The following is a 20,246-nucleotide window of genomic DNA, read 5'->3' as shown; positions in this document are numbered from 1 at the left end:
AACTCTTGCCTTTAGAGTCATAGTTAAAAAGATTCTTTTGAATTCAGAGTAGAGTTTATTGCTGTATTTAAATTTGGCAGAAAATTAATTATTTTTTGATAATGTTTAATAAAATGCTTATTTGTATTTGTAGAATATTTTGTCATTTTTAAAGGGACTTATAGGTTCTTAATTTATGCTGCAATTCTTAAATTTACCTGTAATGAGAAAATGTCTCAGAAATGAAAAAGGCACTTATAAAAAATACTCTTAACTAATTTTTATTAGTTAATTGATACATTGAATCCTTACAGACCAAATATGCAATCTGTAAGAAAAAATCTTTAATTGGTTTGATCTTTCTCTTGGTTGAAATGCTTTGTAGATAAACATTCTTGTGTGAAAGATTGTACACTACAAATACCAAACGTCAAGATGCAATCCATATGTTTAGATTCCTGCTGAGAAAATACAGTGGGTTTAGTTTTTGCCTTTGGAAGGAATTGCTTTCAGAGGCAATTATCTTATTCTGGATAAATGTAAAGAATATATGATGAGATTGTCTTTATAGGGATTGTCTTTATGCTCAGATGGTACAATAGCTTCTTATCCAGTTTTATTTTATTGCTTTCCTAACATAGAAATGTTAAAAAAAAAAACTGGAACATGTTGATTTTATTATGACTACTTTAAAGACAATGAAATTAACATTAATTTTAATTTGCATTAACAAAATAATTAACATTAAATTAACATAGGATTTAAGAGTTCTAAAAGAACTAAGGTAATTCCTTAACATTATTTAGGAATCTAGGTTTAACATTAATTTTAGAATATCTATTTAAATAATGGTATTTGACACCTGGTGTGATTCCGTCCTGCATGGCTGTTCTTTCGAGCAGTAGTCGTTTACCTCCATCCGCCTTCTCTCCCACCTAAGTGTGCGCCACCACCCTATGGAGGATTTGATGGACATAGACATGAGCCCTCTGAGGCCCCAGAACTATCTTTTCAGTTGTGAACTAAAGGCCGACAACGATGATCACTTTAAGGTGGATAATGATGAAAATGAGCACCAGTTATCTTTAAGGGCGGTCAGTTTAGGGGCTGGTGCAAAAGATGAGTTGCATATTGTTGAAGCAGAGCAATGAATTATGAAGGCAGTCCAATGAAAGTAACACTGGCAGCTTTGAAGATGTCTGTGCAGCCAACAGTTTCCCTTGGGGGCTTTGAAATAATACCACCCGTGGTCTTATAGTTGAAGTGTGTTTCAGGGCCTGTGCATATTAGTGGACAGCACTTAGTAGCTGTGGAAGATGCAGAGTCAGAAGATGAAGAGGATGAGGATGTAAAACTCTTAAGTATATCTGGAAAGAGATCTGCTCCTGGAGGTGGTAGCAGGGTTCCTCAGAAAAAAGTAAAGGTTGCTGCTGATGAAGATGAAGATGATGACAACGATGATTTGATGATTAGGAAACTGAAGAAAAAGCTCCAGTGAAGAAATCTGTATGAGACACTCCAACCAAAAATGCGCAGAAATCAAACCAGAATGGAAAAGACTCAAAACTGTCAACACCAAGATCAAAAGGTCAAGAATCCATCAAAAAACAGGAAAAAACTCCTATAACACCAAAAGGACCTAGCTCTGTAGAAACCATTAAGGCAAAAATGCAAGCAAGTATAGAAAACGGTGATTTTCATGCTGGGCTCGGTGGCTCAGCCTGTAATCCCGCGCCTTTGGGAGGCTGAGGTGAGTGGATTGCCTGAACCTGCGGGTTCGAGACCTGCCTGGGCAGCGAGACCTCATCTCTACAATAAATCAAAAAATCAGCCCGGTGTGGTAGCGCATACCTGTAATTCCGGCTACAAGGAAGGCTGAGGAGGAAGGATCGCCAGAGCCCAGCAGATCGAGGCTGCGGTGGCCGGAAGCGGCCACTGCACTCCAGTCTGGGCGACAGAGTGAGACTCCAACTCAAAAAAAACCAAACAAACAGAAAAGAAAACGGTGATTCTCTTTCCAAGGTGGAAGCCAAGTTCATCAATTATGTGAAGAATTGCTTCAGATGACTGACCAGGAGGTTATTCAAGATCTCTGGCAGGAAGGAAATCTCTTTAAGAAAATAGTTTAAACAGTTTGTTAAAATTTTCCATCTTATTTCATTTCTATAAAAGTTAATATCTATCTTTTTTATAATGCAGAGTGAGAACTTTCCCTACCGCGTTTGATAAATGTTGTCCAGGTTCCATTGCCAAGAATGTATTGTCCAAAATGCCTGTTTAGTTTTTATAGATGGAACTCCACCCGTTGCTTGGTTTTAAGTATGCATGGAATATTATGATAGGACATAGTAGTAGTGGTGGTCAGACATGGAAATGGTGGGGAGACAAAAATATACATGTGAAATAAACTTAGTATTTTAATACAGAAATTGTATTTGAGTTTTCATTTAACCATCAGATTGTGTGTTACTTGGTGTAAGCATGAGACAACTTTTTAAAAAGGCATGCAGGTGAGCATTCTCTCCTCTAAAGTAGCTACCTTGAAAACCATTCACAACCTCATGTTCACTTATCACCTTTAGTCCTGTAGATTTGGTCTTTAAAAGTTTGTCTCATGAATGTATATTCAACCCTTGTTTAAATTGTAAAAATAATAGCATGATTCTTAGGCAGTATGATGTATCTGATTAAATGTGTCACTGAAAGGTAAAAAGAAAATAAACACGTCACTTAACACAACAAGCTAATATACCTCTTAAGAATTTAAGAATATTATTGAATATGAAAAAATTTAAATTTGGAATTAGTTTTTTTAGCTATAAGAAAAATGTTTATTGAATTTTGTGGTAAATTGTCAAATGAAGAACTTTATAATTCAGAGGAACTTCAGAGATTATTGTCAAATGAAGAGCTTTGTAATTCAGAGGAACTTCAGCGATTACTCCAGCTTTTCCTCTCATTAGCTCTGTGGTGTTGGCCTTGGCATCAGATCTCTCCAGAGTGCCTAAGTTTCCTCATCTGGCAAATGCATGGTTTAGACCAGGTATTCCAACTTTTTAGCTTCGGCACTTGCAGTTCTTTAGTCTGGGTTGATTCTCTGTTTTATAGCTGGGATAATTGAGGCACAGAGGCCGGGTGACTTTCCCAACATCATGTAGAAGGCATGTCATGGGTTATGGCAGGTCAGGGAAGAAGACATGTAGTCTGGTCTCAGCATGTGTTGTGTTCCTGCTTCTTGGTGTAAAAGAAAAGCAAATGGAAGCTTGTAGGAATCAGCATAAAAAAGGAAGATAGAGACCTCATGCTTTGTTCTTGATGTATTTGCATAGAGTGTCTTAAATGGTACAAGCATGTGAGTAAGCAAGTAGTTTAACAACAACTAGTTTTTATAAATGACTTTTTAAAAGGAATTTTGCTGTAGAAGGTATTATTTAAATTTCTTAAGTTATTTTCAAAAATTTTCCAGGTAAGCCAAAACAAATATAACAGTGTTTTAAGTGACATCACTGACTAAGTTGTCTTTAGGAAAACGTTTAAACATGTGTTTCCAAGTTTGTGCTTTCAGACACCTTACAAGATTTAAAAGTGAATGATCTGAAGAACAGGTTTTTTTCCCCTACTAACTCTACATTTACATTTGTGGAATATGTGTATTATATATTTGAATTTTATTGTTGCTGCTCAAAGGCATCTTCTCATTTTTCACTGTCTAGGAATTCAAGTTCATGGAGCAGTCTCGTTCCCCATCAGTCTCCCCTAGCAAGCAGCCAGTTTCCACATCTTCAGAAGCAGCGACCTTGTTTGAGCAATACTGTAGTGGTGGGAATCCTTTTGAAATCCAGGCCAACCACAAAGATGAGGAGACAGAAGATGTCTTGGCTTCTAATGGGGTACGTGGTACATCTTGTGAGATACATGTGAGAGGTCTTTTTTTGACAACGTTCTACTCAGTGAGCAGAGTCATTTACTAGACTTACTTCTCTGTCTACCATCCCTCCTACCTGTATAGTTGATGCAGTTGTGATGTCACTTGTGTAGCCCATCACTTTGTGCTCTGTTGAAACTGTCCTCTTGAACAGTACCAGACTTTATGTTTGCTGTGTGTTCTCTTAGGTTCTCATCAGATTACTGATCAAGTAGTAGTATACTTTTTTCACTGAATGTTTATTTGATTTATTGTAGACAGATGAGCGAGGGAATAGATCATCCTCACTTTTTTCTTGACTTCCTTCCTTGGTAACGTAGTCATTTTCCACATCTCTTTACCTAAGAGAGGGTAATGTTTTGCTTGGTGCCTGGCTGGGATGCTTTTAGAATTTAAAAGTACAATTGTATTAACAGTACTTTGAGCAAATCAAAAACAGCTTTAACTAGAGGCAGTGTGAGTTAATGGGTAAGTTTGAAAGCAGGTAATGAATATCACCTTTATATTTATTAGCTGTATGGCCCTTGGTGAGTTATTTTAACTTTGTGACCCTCGGTTTCCCCAGATTTACAGTGAAGGGAACACTTGCTTCATGGTGACCTACAGGCTGTTTCACAGTATTCCATTTGGCCTAGGATGTTGATGGGTCCTTCTGATCTTCATAATTTTTAGAGTGACTCAGTATAATTTTCATTTTAGATTTGATGAAGGTTAAGGGAAAACTATTTAGATCTGCCAAAAATCTTTTGAAGGACTTGACTTTTATTTTAGTTTTAAAACTTTCTTTTTGTTTGTTTAGTAAAGGTATATTTTTAAAAATATTGCCATGAAAATAGAACGTTGTCATGTTTTATCATGGCATGTATTATTTAAATTATTTCCTAGTCATCCATGTTTGAACCTATGATTCGGTGATTCTTTTTGACACTTTCCTCTGTGAAGTAGACTAAACTGAGAGGAATTAGAAGTCATTCTGATTATTTTGAAATAGTATGTTCTGTTGTAAGAGTGATTTGTTAATGGAAACTCATGTAGCTTGAGTCTCACTGTTTGCAGCAGTTGTGTTCTGTGGAGCTGTGGTGAGCACTAAATTAGCAAATTCTGAACCATTACTCCTAGGGGAAATATAGGTTGAGGTTCCTGTGTGACTGTGGTCCCAACATTTTCATTCAGCCTATCAGTAAGTAGTCTTATTTTGTGTGTGTTTCTGCTTAGAGATGCCTTTGTTAGTGGATTCATCAACATTGGTTTTTTGGCCAATAGCACTATCAGCCTTGCCTAGATGGAGCTTACCTGATACACACATTCTCTTTGTAAGGCACATTACAGCCTTCCTGCACTCAGCCACGCTGGGCAGCACTTTAGTCCTACCCATGGGGGCCATGCAAAACAGTGAGGTCACCAACAAAAGGCATGAAATGCAAACCATGTGACACTAGGTAGACCTTGAAAGGGAAGTTTGATGCTAGTGTGAGAGCCTAAGCAACGTGGCCAGGTACCCCCTTGTTGACCCTCTGCCGGGAACGTGCATATTGGATGACTCAATGTTTCTCTGTTCTGCACATGTCTAATAATGACCACAGAAGTATTGTAAGGATTTTAGTGAGTAGGCAAATTTACAAATACTGAATTCTCATCGAGTATTAACTGTGCTGTGAGTCACAAGGCTGTTGTTATAATCAGGAAGCCCTAGTGTGTGTAGAAGGCTTTCTGCATGTCGTCAGGTCACTAGGTATAGGAGAAATGGAATGCTTGTTTGCAGTTATTAATGTGTGATCCAGCCTTTCCAGGTACAACTTAGGTCTTTGGGAGCCAGGTTCGCATCTAAATATAGCCTGTCATAATGCCTCTGTATTGACAGACTCTCAAAAAGGCATTGCAGAGGTGGGAACTAACTTCTTTCCGTGTGGTCATCATGCTAGTTTCCTCAGCTGTACTATGGGAATCAGACTTCCTGAGAATTGTTTGTAAGATTAAATGAATAGTCAATGAAAGCACTTAAAAACTGAGTGTTGGCTGGGCACGGAGGCACACACCTATAATTCCAGCACTTTGGGAAACTGAGGTGAGAGGATTGCCTGAGCTCACATGTTCAAGACCAGCCTGGGCAACTTGGTGAGGCCTCATCTCTACAATAAATCAAAAACTTAGCCGGGTGTGGTGGTGCACACCTGTAGTTCCAGCTACTTGGAAGGCTGAGGTGGAAGGATCGCCTGAGCCCAGCAGGTTAAGCCTACAGTGGCCATGAGCATGGTACTGCCCTCCAGCCTCGGTGACAGAGTGAGACTCCAACACAAAAAAAAAAAACAACAAAAAACTGAGTGTTGGCTCTTACAGGATCCTGTGACTCTGTAACATGAACAGATGATGATGCTGCCTCTGTGGGTTCCACAGTCCTTTTCTATACCAGTATTGGACCTGGTGCCATAAAGATGATACAATGTTAGTAAGAGAGCCTTCCTCTCAAGACTAAGGCCACCATTCTTGTCCTTGCTCTCAGCAGTGCCCTGGGTGCTGGACCTCATTTTCTAAGCTGACCTGGGAATTAAATCTTATCATAATGAACTAGAATGTCAGCATGTGTGTTACATGTGTTTACTAAGCTGAACTAATGCCTCCAGAGAGCCAAAATTGAATATGCAGCCTCTTAATGAATTAGAAAACTGAAATAATTTGGATGAAACCTGTGGAAGACTTTAAGTAAGAAAATCAAATGTACGCTCTTTTTTTTTATGCCTAGAGGAGTGTTTGTTTTGTTTTTTGTTTATAGAGATCTGATTTTGCTGGGCATTTACAAACTTTTGTAGTTATAATATTTTCTTTTCTTTTTGAGCTGCTTACGGTAGGATGACGAAAATGACAATGGAAAGATAATCTGATTCATGGTGGCAAAATTAAAGCTAAATTATTATGAATTTTTGTATATTTAGCTATTTCTTATAAAATTGGGTACTTCATTGTGTACCCAAGAAAGGTGACTCTTTATACCCATGTTGAATGTCCTATGTTCTCTTCAGTACGAATCTGATGAACAAGAAAAGAGTGCCTACCAGGAGTATGACAGTGACAGTGACGTCCCTGAGGAGCTCAAACGGGACTATGTGGATGAGCAGACTGGCGATGCTCCCGTGAAAAGGTGACAGTCCTTGGGTTGTGTGCGTTCAGCATTTTATCTGATGCTCTTAACATGTCATAGGACTTCCTTTGAAGGTTAAGAAAAAGCAAAAACTAATAGTTTTGGTGGTTATAATGTCACATGGCAGGACTAACAGTCCATAACAGATAAGTTTTCAGGAAAAATAAAATAGTTATATGAAAAATTCTACTTGGCAAACCTTCATTGGCATTTCACAAATCCATTCATTTAACTCTAAGTTTGGGATATTATTTTGTAAAAAAAGAAATTGATTTGGTCATTTAAAAAATTTATTTGAAATTATAGTTTTAAATCACTTTGATGTATACAGCTTGTTTGATCACGTCTTTGTAGCAAGATTCTAGTTCCTTTGTTTATGGAGTAACTAAGTTAGTCATGCTTACAAATCTTTTAAAAATTGCTTTATTACCTTGATGAAATGTTGGGCATAAACAAAGAGATAAACAGTTTATGTAGAAGAAAACTTTAAATTTATGCAATCAAATATGCCTTGGGGGCAGTTTATGTTGTACTCAGATTAGAACACCTCAAGGGAAAGAGTATTTGTTTGTTTGTTTTTTGCCTCAGTCTAGTAAACACAGTCCCCTCTTATTTTCTCTGGTAAACACAGAAAGTCCCCACTTATTTTTCCTGTATTTGTGTTCACTATTTGAACTTATGTTGCAGTTTCCTGTTAGCAGTTGTCAAGTTTTGTTTTATGACAAACTGACCTCTTCAAAACTATAATTATATCAGAACTTTAGTACCTTCTTCCAGGGTCTGATTCTGGTACGTTGACTGCCAGACATTTTGTGACTACAGATACACTTTTAAAAAATGATACATTCAAGTATCCGCCTCCCTGTTCTTTAACTCCAAGGTACTGTTTGATCAGCTTGGAACCTTGACTAAAACACTTCTCTTTCAGAAGTGAACAGTTCACATAGTTGTGGATATTTTATTTGAGAAAGTTTCTTCTGTCGGTGTCTGCATTTTATGATATTTAATCTACAGGTGTGATCCACCGGGAGCCAAATGGAGCTGTTTTGTTTGGCTTCTTTATTAGACGTGTGGGGCGCATTTTGGTCAAAGGAAAGCTCTGTTTGAGTTGAAATGAGCAGGGAGGGCTCTCTGCTAGCACATGTGTGGGCCTCCGTTTCTGGTGGCGTTACTGCAGCCTCCCAAGGTGTCTGACCTGCCCTGAGAAGAGTGAGTCATGTGAAGCAGCAACTGAAACCACCCAATCAGTAGTCCCTGTCCATTCTTACTTCCATATCTCTTAAGCTTTTTGCTGTTTCTCTTATTTCACCACTACTCTTCTGGTCCATGCCAACTGTTTCTGTGCCTAATTGTTGAATTGCTCCCTGCCCTTAGCTTCTGGTCTTTGACCTGCCCCTTCCAGTTCACTCTCAGATATGAATTCGAACTTTTTCTCAGAGTCAAGTTCTACCATGCCGTTCTCCTGCTAGAGCCTGTGGTGGCTCACTACTGCCTTGAGATGAGTTCTTGCTCTCTGGGACGATGGCTTTGTAACTGTCTCTGCTCACTACCTGCCCTCACCGCCCTCCCCTTTTCCCTCTCCGCCTCTGCTAATGCGGGGCCTTTTCCAAGCGCCCTTCCCCCCCATCCTGCTACACAGCTGGCTTTTTTTCTGTACTTGCCATGTAACTGTTACTTTTCTTTTGAATCCGGTACTGCTCCTTAACCCCAGCACTGCCATCATCTCTACACTTAATTCAGATTCTAAGGAGGGTATTTTTTTATGTTTATAGGTTTTGAAATCAGGAAACATGGTACATTTGCACCTAGGCGTATAACTTCCCAGGAAAATCTGTTTTTTAAAGTGATGTCGCTTTTTTAATGATTGATAATGTCTTGAAATCAAATAATTCATTATAATACTTTATTCCTTTGCATAGTAAGACTTTAATAGTGAGTGAAGACTGGTGGCTAAACTGAATGATTTATTGGTTTATGACTTGACAACCCTGCTTGCAACTCTGTTTTGTTTTTCCAAATTAAGTGTTTCTCGAGAAACCCTCAAAAGCAGGAAGAAATCGGATTACAGTCTAAATAAAGTGAATGCACCTATCCTAACCAATACAACGTTGAATGTAATAAGACTCGTTGGTAAGTAGCTATACCTGTTTTTAAAAAATGTAGCAGTTAAATGAATCTACTTTTGTTTCTTAATGATATTTTCCTGGGGTTTTCATTGTATGGTCACTGTACGAATAAGTGGTTAATCTCTCTATCCCTGCATTGAGGGAGTTAAGATGATCGTACCTCAGTGCTTCTCACCTTGAATGTTTCAAATAGCATAACACTAATACTAATTCCAGTTTCTCTTTTTTAGCTTCCTATTTGTTACATCTTTGTGTATTCTAATTTTTCTAAAATATTTTGGTTAACATGCCAAAAATTCTGTAGGAAGTTAGAGGTCCACACAGGATAATGGTTGTACCAGTTTCACATTTACACAACATTTTCCTACTTAGTTGTGCCATACTTCTTTACGATTTTCCTGTCAGGTAGGCAGAGTGAATAGTGACTGGCATTTTCAGCCACAAGGGTTTACAAGCTAAGTGTTCACATCCTAGAAAGTGTTGTTCTGATTACAGATAAGACCTTTATTGATGATTTTGTAGAAGGCAAACAACATGGAATGACACTTTAAATATTCAGGTTTGAGGATGATGTGGATTTTTTTTAAAGTCAATATTTCAACATCTGATGTTTTCAGCCTTCTCATCTCTCAAGTAGGTCTGTATATTTGGCACATATAGAGATGTCTTCTCACTTTCATTTTCATTTATACCAGTCAGGAATTTTAGTGTTTTTCTGTAAAAAATCAGTATTCTATTTATAGAGATGGCGTTTATGGAGAAGGTATTTACATATTGCCTGGTGTGGGTAATCTTAGGTCTGATGAAGTGGTTTGTGTTCTTTAAGATACTTTCTAAACTTTAGTAATGAATAGGATAAAATGTGCAGAATGCTTTTTAGGAGTCACACTTTCTTTAGAGCGAGAAAAGCCAATAATGAATTAAGCCAGTTTAAAAGGATACAGAAGTAGTCATGGTGCTTTTGATTCTAAAAGGCATATATTTGTTAGAGTCAAATAAAATGTAAGGCTAAAACAGAATGGGGGCGTAATCATGTTTTACCATATCACGTTAGATGTAGACATCAGAAGCAGCACTTAATTCCTTGATAGGCATAGGGAAGATGAAGGAACAGCGAATTTCCCATTCTCATTGTCTGAGAAGAGGATGTGTGCCCTTGTAATAATGGGGGCAACGTGTTCCTGGCACTGAAACCAGAAGATCAGGTGGCCCTGTGGTGAGCCTTGTGCCACCATGAAGCACTGCCACTCTTCTATCCCATAGTACACAGAAGCGTATAAACACAAGATGACTGAGTGGAGAGACTAGGAAACAGCCACAGTTATGGATGCTTAGGAGGTAGACCTTTCAAGATGCGAGAGCTGGGACCGTGCAATTCCTTGTGCCCTCTCACAAGGCCAAGTACACAGTAAGCCTTCAAAAAGTGTTTGTTGAGTGAATGAGTATGCTTGTGTTTGAAATTCTTTTTTCTGATGAGTGAGAAGCAGCTAGTCTTTTCCTGAATACACATTTAAAATAGGCTTAACCTATGAATATTTCATTTTTGTATCTTTTCTCAAGATTAAGTATATGAACAATGGTTAGTCTTCTCAAAAATGGAGAGGAACTTTATATTCTAGATAATTTCAGCCCCCTTATTTGCATTCCGCCTCACTTGACTTAGTCATTTCTATTTTTCTTTTGCTGATTAATATAACATTTAAAAATTTTTTTCTTCACAGTGTCACACATTCTATGGTTAGCAAAGTACAGCTTAAGTAATTGCATGTTTTGTTGCTAGGGAATATCTATCTAATGATCCAGAATATCTTAGGAGCACATATTTTAAATATTTTTCAAATGTGATTTTTAAAATATGTCTGAATTTGTGAAATAATTGCGAAAGATGCTTCTGAAACAATAGACTTGTAAATAGGAGTAAGTAGAATCTGAGTGAAATGATTTTTACTTTCCTTTGATGTATACTGGTGTTTGTGTTTCTCTTCCTGACCTTCTATTTAAAATCCTTGCTCACATAAGTTAAGAAAGATGTACTGAGTTCTTAGATAAAGAAAGGATTTGAGAGTAGATACTTCCATGAAAGTGGATTTGCCATTTTTGTACTGCAGTGCTATGTTTTCTGTTGTATCCTGGTGTCTTAATGATAACAATTTAAAATTCCTAGCGGGTACCTGAAGTGGAGCCAGCACTTGGATTGTTTGCTCATTTGGAAATTAGGCACATGGTCTGTGTTAGCATCTGCAGGAAGAGGTGTAGGGCATTTTTAATGGAAATGCTTCTTTCCCTGCTACTTTTCCATAAACAAGAAACAACTAGGGCTCATGGTTACTCTTGTTTGGCTTAGCCCCGCTCTCATGAACTTGTCAAATGTAATGGAAGTCTGTGAATGCAGACTCTGCCTGGTTGTGTGTCCAGAGGAAGAAGGATGATGGAACGTGGCGTCTCAAGGAAGGAATGAGGAGAGGTGTTCTTTGCTCTTTGAATGTGTTGTGATGGGAGATGCTCTTGCCTCTGACCCCGATTCCCAGGGCTGGGACTCGGGGATTGGGTAGGACCCTCCACGTGCCCTTGTTCCTCCCGCCTTTTTCACTTTTGCTGTGGTATAAAAGCTTGTGAAAGAAGCACTTTTGCTCTAATATGTTGTATCTTATTTTATTTAACTTAAACATTTCTGAGGAAATTATTTTAAATGCAATCTCCTAGAAAAGAGAAACTGCATTGTTGTGTTTGTAGATCTCATTTGTAAGAGTGGCAGAGTTCAAAAAAACCTGAGAAACAGTGAATTATAGTCAGAGGGCAATGTGATCATAGGTGTCACTTATTCACGGCTTCCCAGCATAACTTTCTGAGTGACAGAGCTGCTCATAACCTGCACTGTCCAAGTGTGGCGAGTGCAACTGAGGCGTGCAGTTTTCATTTTATTTAAATGTTGGGTATGGTGGTTTTGTTGTCTTATTCTACTCATAAGCTAACTGATTTTAGTTTTGTTCTACCTAACTTTTTTTTCTTTTTTTCTTTTCAGGGAAATATATGCAGATGATGAACATTCTTAAACCAATTGCCTTTGACGTTATCCATTTCATGTCTCAGCTGTTTGATTATTACTTGTATGCAATATATACCTTTTTTGGTCGGAATGACTCAGTAAGTTCACCTTTGGAGGGAAAATGTTTTTCTTTTAAAATTTATTTATTTTTTAAACATCAGGTGAAGTTTTTCATTCTTTATAACATTATTTTGAGAATTGCATGTTTAGATATAGTTATTGATATCATCTTTCTGTCTGCCTAATTGTCTCATTTATATATTAATTTTAAGCTTTGCTATGATAAACATATTGTATATTATTTGGGTTTTTGGCAGAAAAAGTGCAACATATGTTTCTAACCTTGACATATTTTGGCAATGAAAATGTGCAGGTTGCTTTATTTAAATCTGGCCCCATGTATAAATTGCAGCACAGTAAATGAGACACTTTAAATATTGGCCAACACCCTTAGCAGTCACTACTACATTCAGGAGATAATGATAAATATTTGTTAAAATAATTGAAAATCTTTGAACTGAACCATCTACCTGCCACTGAATTAATGTTTAGGTGCCTCATTTCTGTGTTTCCAAAGCTCTTGTTGAGTTTATCGTTTTCTACTCCTAATGGAGGATAACACAGTATTAAGCAAGTAACTGATCTGTTATTTGAAAATGATGATGTGGTTTCCTAGATGTTTGACATTTTTCTGTGTAAAAGCGTACCGTCGGGTTCATAATACTAAAAACGTGTAAAGCTTAATATATAACTACATTCAGCATATGACTGTGTACATCCTTGCAGTGATCACATGCATGTCAAAGATATGATTCTTTAATATAGGATCTGAATTTCTTGTGTTCTTAATTTTGAAAAATGTTCCTTAGAAAGATTGCTAATATAATGTTTTATTTACAATTGCCTAAAAAATCTTTAGAAATAAATTTAACAGGTAATTTAATGGACCTATACACTGAAAAAATTAAAGCATTTGAAAGGGAATTAAATACTATGTAAATAAATAGTAAAAAGATGTACCATGTTCATATATTAGAAAACTCAATATTATAAAGGTGAAGGTGGCAGTCTCCCTAAATCTATAGATTTGGTACAATTCCAGTGAAAATAAAACTTTATTTGAAGAAATTGAAAAGCTTATTTTAAAATTGATACAAAAAGCAAAAGATCCAAATAGCCCCCAAATTTTTGAAGAACAAAATTGACAGGCTTATGTTCTTGATTTTAAAGACTTACTCCAAAGTTACAGTAATCGAGACAGTATGGTATTTGCCTAGCGAGAGACACAGACCAGACATAGACCAGTGCAACAGAATGGAGTATATCAGTATACATATACTTATATGGTAAGCTGATTTTTGAAAAAACACCAAGGTAATTTGTTGATGAAGACAGTCCTTTCAACAAGTGGTACTGGAACAACTTGGATATATGTATGAAAAGATAAAATCTCAATTTTTTCCTCATACTGTGCACAAGAATATAAGTAAACATTGTTTATAAGTCTTCAGTAGAATTCCAAACTATGGAATTGCTAGAAAAAAACTTAGGAGAAAAAGTTTTTGACATTTGGGTTAAGCATATCCTCCTTTAAAAAGATTAAAAAAGCATGAACTGTAAAATAATATATTGATAAAATGGATTTCATAGTTAGCAATATTTACTTTTTGAAAGATAAAAAGGCAGGTCAGACTGGGAGAAAATCTTGGAAATCTCATTGAGAAAAGACAAGTTTATACAATGTGTAAACAGCTCTTACAGACTCAGTAAGAACACAATGCACTTTAAAAATGGGCAGAAGTTTGATCAGATTTATGCATTTTAAAAGAAGATGTAGAGAATGGCTATTTAGTATATGGGAAAATAGTCTACATCACTGGTCATCAGAGAAATGTGCCTTGCAATAATACCATCAGCCACGAGAATGGCTACAGTTAAAAGGTCTGACAATACTAAGAGATGACAAGGTTGTAGAATGTTTCAATCTGCTCCAACTGCCAGAACAAAATACCACAGACTGGGCTGCTTAAAGGACAGAAATGTATTCCTCACAGTTCTGGAGGCTGTTGCATCCATGATCAGGGTGTTGACCAGTCCACTTCTGGTGAGGACTCTCTTCCTAGCTTGCACATGGCTGCCTTCTCACTGTGTGGTTACATGCCTTTTCCTCTGCTCATCTGGAAGGAGCAGGAGGCTTCCACCTGGTGCCTCATCTTGCCCTGGATATACTAAAGGCCCCATCTCCAAATGCTGTCACTCCAGGGTTAGGTTTTCAGTGTGAATTTTGGCAGGACACAAACATTTAGTCCATGACGTGGAGCAACTAGAATCCACATACATTGCATGTGGAAATGAAACAGTACAGCCACTTTAGAAAACAGCGTGGAAGTACCTTATACAGCCAAAAAGATACTTAGTATTCAGATTAGAAATTTTACTTCTAGCTGTTTACCCAAGAAAGGTGAAAATAATGTATGTCCAGACAAACACACACACACACACACACACACACACACACACACGAATGTTCATGGTGGCTTTATTCAAATAGCCCAGAACTAGAACCCAAGTGCTTAATTGGCTAAATAAGTAAACGGCATCTATAAATAGATTGTGCTGTATCCATCCTGTTGAATACTATTAAGAATAAAAGAGCACAAAATAAAGGCTCACAACATGAATGAATTTCACAAGCATACTGCGTAGAAGAAGTCAAATACAAAAGTTTATAATGTGTGATTCCATTTATATGAAAAACTAGAAAAGACAAAAACTGGTGACAGGAAGTAGGTCAGAGTTAAGAAGTGTACATTGCAGCACTACCTCATAGCCACCAGAATGGTGCCACAGGGACAGGGACAAGGGTAAAGGGCAGGGGAACTTCCTAAATGGGGAGGGAACTCTTGGCTCCCATCCAAATACTTACCAGATCCCACCCTGTTTATCTTTCATCATAGACGAGATCAGGTGCATTCAGGATGGTATGGCCATGCACTCTTGTCTGTCTCAATTGTGGAGCTGTCTGCAAGCTTGTATTCAGTTACTAAAATTCATCACATGATATACTTAAAATGGCTGAATTTAATTTATATATAAATGATACCTTAATGAAAATAGAGGAAAAGTGGATTAATGAAGTTTATAAAACCTAGAGAAAATAAAATGTATTCTAAAATTAGCATATGAAATTAGTTCATGTTTAACTACGGTGTCATCATAGCTATGTTAGTGTGAGACTTTCTGACTCACGTCAGTCATTTCTTATTCTTGTGTCTCAGATGGGAGAGGAAGAGGACTGCGTGTGTGAGATGCTTGTGGACACACACAGTCACATAGCTCTAGGAATTTGCTCATGTGTACATATTTTATGGCTTACTGTCAGTGATAATGTTTTATATTTATTGACTCTTAGAGAGTACTTCAGCATTTTTCCAAATGCCTATAAGTATCTATGATTACCTCTTAATTAAATTGAATTATCACACAAAGACCTGACTAACTAACTGGCCTTTTATGTCTTAAAAGTCAAGTCATTTATGCTCTTGTGTGAAGGTTTTTATAAATGCTTTGACTTTGTTATAATGAGTAGAATTTTATATTGTGAAGTGTTTACTAAGCCTAGTAGGGAATTTCGTTGATTTTTGAATGAGGATTTAGGCTGTCTCTAAATCGTATATAAAAAAAATTAGAAACACTTTATGTTATTCTGCTTCTATATAAACACAACACAGTATACCTTAAATACAACTAAGGGTACTGTTTTTAAATATCTGAAAATCTCAAGTTTTGTAACTAAAAATAACCTGTGGGAAAGAAATTCAGGTCAACTTGCTCCTGATGATTTGTAAGCTTGAGATGTTATTGTGGCCTGAAAGTACCCACAGGTAAGTGATTCTTTGTTCCCTTGAGGGCGGGAGGCTTGAGTCTTTGCTTGATGTATTAGAATTTCTAAATGCAGTTTGGCTCTTAAGGCTACATATCTGAGTGAAAACTCATCAAACACCTAGGTTAATTTGAAGATATAACATTGCAAGGTCATCTCCAGGGCTGTGTAACAAGGCTCTTTTCTTTTTCAGTTGGAATCAACAGGACTTGGCCTTAGTAGTAGTAGACTAAGAACAACGCTAAACAGAATACAAGAAAGCCTTATTGATCTGGTAAGTGATGAATTGGAATTTGTTCTTTCGGGTCATAGAGATTAGCCATCCAGGCAGCAACGTTTGCTTATATGACCATTTGCATGTTGGGTAGCTGAATTCTCGGTGTTACAGCAGGTATGCATAGGCAGTGAAAAGGAGGCTGCTTATGGTCTGAGGAGCGAGAGCTCATGTACACGAAAGAACAGTGTCAGCTGTGTGCCCATCACAAGTTTATTGAGGGGAAAGAGGGCTGTGAAACACCGATGGCAGAGAACAACTGAAGGAGGAGTCTTAAGCTGGACTTTGAAGACCAGGTGTGGGGTCAGCAGACAGAAAAGGAAGAACACTATTCAAATTAAGGTACAGAGGCTGGGCAAGGGCCCTGAGGCAGAACCAGGCCCGCCCAGAGTTTGGCAGGTCTTGTGATTGGGGCTCTGGTGTATGCTGGTTTGGTTGTAGAGTGTATGGGACCAAATTATAATGGCATCGAAATTCAAAAAGAAAGTATGGATTTAGTTGCTGTGTAGTAGGGGACCCCCCCCAGTTCTTGACTGTGTGTGTCATCTGATGAAATGCATACTTGAAGATAGGTTAGATAGCAACTCTGGGGTGATTTCTCGTAATGTTTAAGCTAACATAAGCATTTAAAATAAGACCAAAAAAAACTGTGTGACTTGTCACTGTAGCCAGAAATGTGTGTTCAGAACGTTTCTCCACTCTACATTAACCTCGGGCTTTTTTCGGAATTTCCCAGTATTCCCTCATCCTTCCCTAAACAAGCAATCATTTTCCTCTTTTTTCATAAACCTTTTATTATGTGCATTTTCTGTCAATGAGATTTTTATAAAGCTATGAAATCATTCAGTCTTTTAAGAAATACTGAAATAATTGTTCCATGCCAGGCACGGATACTTCCTGTCTTCTGGAACTGGTATTTTATTGGAGCAGAGAGAAAATAAATGTGTACTCTAGCATGAGATGCTGACGAGCACCAAGATGAAACAAAGCAGAGAGTGGCGGAAGGGGTGTCTCTGGGCAGAGACGGGGTACCGTGACCCCTGTGCAGACCCTTCAGGGGCTCTGTGGGCAGAGAGATACGCGCTGTCCTCCTCCCTTGTCATTTGGAGAGCTTTCTGCCCAGGACGTCTTTAAAATTTTCTTAAAATATGCTCCTAGCACTTATCTTGGCACATAGCATTTCTTTAGCAAGTGCCCACAGTAGATGAATGAGCGCCATCCCCTGAGTTACCTGTTTCCCGGCTTAACTTAGCTTGGTCTCCTGGCTTGGGCGTTCATTTAACTTATGGTCTTTGTTTATAAAATCTGTGGACTTTCAACCCCATTGGCAGCTTTCTGGGATTCGATTCTGCCCCTCCTTGGCTGATGCTGAGTATAAACAGGACCCCAGATCCTGTGCCTGGGACCCTTGTCCATGGCTGGTTTCTCTTGCTCTGGCTAGAAGCCCTGAGGTTGTTGAATCAAGAGTCACCTGAGGCTATGGCATTCACCAGCCTCCTTTACCCTCCCTGTGTCACTGGCTTACAACTGTCACACCACTTTACAGGGTGTACCCTTAAGGGGCTGTGCTTCAGGTTTTGTCACATGGACATGAAATAAAGGACCAAGTCAACAGCATTTTGTTTTGTTTTGTTTTGTTTTTAGAAAATACATTTCTCATTTACTAGGCTTTGATCTGGGCTTTTTAAGCTGGTGTATCCATTTTCTTCATTTCATTAATTTGCATCTCTGTTGCCTGAGAATCTTTATTGCTTTCTTGCTACTCAAAACATTCTTTGGCAATTAAAATAACTTATAGCCTAATCAACCTGGCACCAACTTGACAGAAGTAATATTTTTTCTTATATTTCTCCTACATGTCAGTTAAAAATAAATACTTTTTTGGTAATTTTATTTTTTCTCTCTATATATTTTAATTATTACTTTTATTTAAGCTGTAAAAAGCAAGATGGAATTATGGTGATCTTAAAAATGCCACCTGATATCATTAAAGTAGGAATTCAGTGTAACTAAAGAAACCTGCTTGACTTGTGGAAGAATAGTCTAGGTCGGGTCTAGCACAGGAGATGCAGGAGCTGGTGTTGGGGTGGTGCCCATGTGTGTGCCAGGGTTTATCCCTCCAGAGGTGCTACCTGAGTGTGTGCTTTAAGACCTTTGGCCCACTTTCAATCTTTGACAATAAAAATGTCTTTTAATTCATCCAGAAAAGTATGTGAGGATTCTCCTTAGAGTAGTAGACTGGTGGCAGGAAAGGCTAAACATGTGCCCTTCATGTGAGAATAATAAAGATGGATTAAGATTTTGTGCCTCAGAGTCTTCAAAGCGTTATTATGTCCTTTGTTCTTGTCCTGGTGAAACTGAAACACCAGCCCAGTATGAGAGCCTTTTTTTTTCCTTTTCTGAGTCAGAGTCTGACTCTGTTGACTATGCTAGAGTCTAGGGGCACAATCATGGCTCACTGGGGCGTTGACCTGCTGGGCTCAGGTGATCTGCTTACCTCAGCCTCCTGAGTAACTTGGACTACAGGTGTGCACCACCATGCCCAGCTGATTGTTTTTTAAATTTTGTAGAGATGAGGACTTGCTATGTTGCCTAGGCTGGCCTAGAACTACTTGAGCTCAAGCAGTCATCCCTCCTCAGTCTCCCAAAATGTTGGGGTTACAGGTATGAGCCACCATATCCGGCCAACTTTTCTCCTTACGTACACAATAAGTGCATTTTCCAGAGCATGAACTTCAGCCTTTATGTAGATAATCCTTGCAATTTTTATGCCTAAAATGCCAGTGTCCACAGGGGAAAAAGGCAGGCAGCCCGGTAAAAGCCTTGTGAAGTGGCCTCCTGAGAACCAATCCATAAAGTAGCCCTAGGGAGGCTACCCAACATCTGTGTTGGGGCCCTGAGGAGGGGAGGGAATGCTTGGGCCTTTTCAACACCAGTGTAACTGAGGCACTGGAAGGAGGGGAGTGGTTGGCCCTGTCACTCTGGTGACTATCCCCTCAGGCTGCATTGGTTCCTCTCTGGCTGCCCTCTCCCTCCCCTCCCTCTTCTACCTCAATGGCTGGTTCCTGTGTGAATTCAGAGCCATGGCTTTGTCGCTATGCTGCCTCCCTGGTGATGTGCCTGGAGGCGTGTGTTTGGTGGTAACTCTGCCAAGTGAGTCTGTGGAGCTCCTGGCCGGTGTGAGTCTGTGCGAGCTGTTGGCAGGTTCCCATCAGGCCTGTTTCCTCCTGATGTGCCAGGGGAGCAAGATGGTGCTCAGGGGCCTCTGCCGTGCCCTGGGCTCTGGCTCTCCAGGTTTCTCCTTAGCCATCCCAGCAGGAGGCTCCTCTGTGCTGTGACCTGTGCTGGTGACTGTAGGTCGTGCAGGAGTCTCTCCATGACCGGGTGCTCATCCCTCCTGCAGCCCTACCCACTTCAGCCTGCAGAGTGTGCTTTGCTGGGATGGAGCACAGCCTGCCCGCTGGACTTGTCACTGTGTTTCCACCCCAGGGGCCGTGTTGGCTGCCGGGCCATGCTGCTCAGGGTCCTCCCCACCTTGGGACAATATTACAAGTCTCTGACACTGAATGCAGCCGCCATAGCAGTAGCTGGAGGGTGGGTGGTCTCCTGCACGGTACTCCCGTTAGCTTCACAGAGAAAGTATGGTTTCCGGGCCTGTCGCCGTGACGTCCTGGAGTACTTGTTGATGCCTGCTGTTGGCCCTCCTCCCAGAGTCCTGGGAACACACACACCCTCCTGACAGAGAGGCCCAGGGAGGTCACATGCATGCTTCACTGTGCATCCTGCTGTGCGGGACCGAGGGAGCATATCCTGCACTCTCCCTTTGTAGTCTGTGTGTTTGCAACACGGGTGTGCATGCAACCTCTGTCCCAGCACC

The 20,246-nt window shown here is 39.1% G+C and overlaps 1 protein-coding gene and 1 pseudogene across 2 annotated transcripts in view; both read left to right on the top strand.

Moving 5' to 3' along the window:
* Positions 1–20,246, top strand: part of VPS50 (VPS50, EARP/GARPII complex subunit) — a 97,168-nt gene that overhangs the window by 64,584 nt on the left and 12,338 nt on the right. For both annotated transcript variants that reach the window (XM_008064261.1, XM_008064262.1), the window contains 5 exons: positions 3,693–3,869; positions 6,922–7,040; positions 9,064–9,170; positions 12,189–12,310; positions 16,289–16,369. In XM_008064261.1, coding sequence (XP_008062452.1) covers positions 3,693–3,869; positions 6,922–7,040; positions 9,064–9,170; positions 12,189–12,310; positions 16,289–16,369 — 606 coding nt within the window. The remainder of the gene's footprint in view (positions 1–3,692; positions 3,870–6,921; positions 7,041–9,063; positions 9,171–12,188; positions 12,311–16,288; positions 16,370–20,246) is intronic.
* Positions 936–2,155, top strand: LOC103266632 (annotated as a pseudogene).

The sequence above is a fragment of the Carlito syrichta genome, unplaced genomic scaffold (assembly GCF_000164805.1).
Source record: "Carlito syrichta isolate Samal-C Ts95f unplaced genomic scaffold, Tarsius_syrichta-2.0.1 Scaffold307254, whole genome shotgun sequence".
Lineage (NCBI taxonomy): Eukaryota > Metazoa > Chordata > Mammalia > Primates > Tarsiidae > Carlito > Carlito syrichta.
This window is presented reverse-complemented; position numbering and strand designations above follow the sequence as displayed.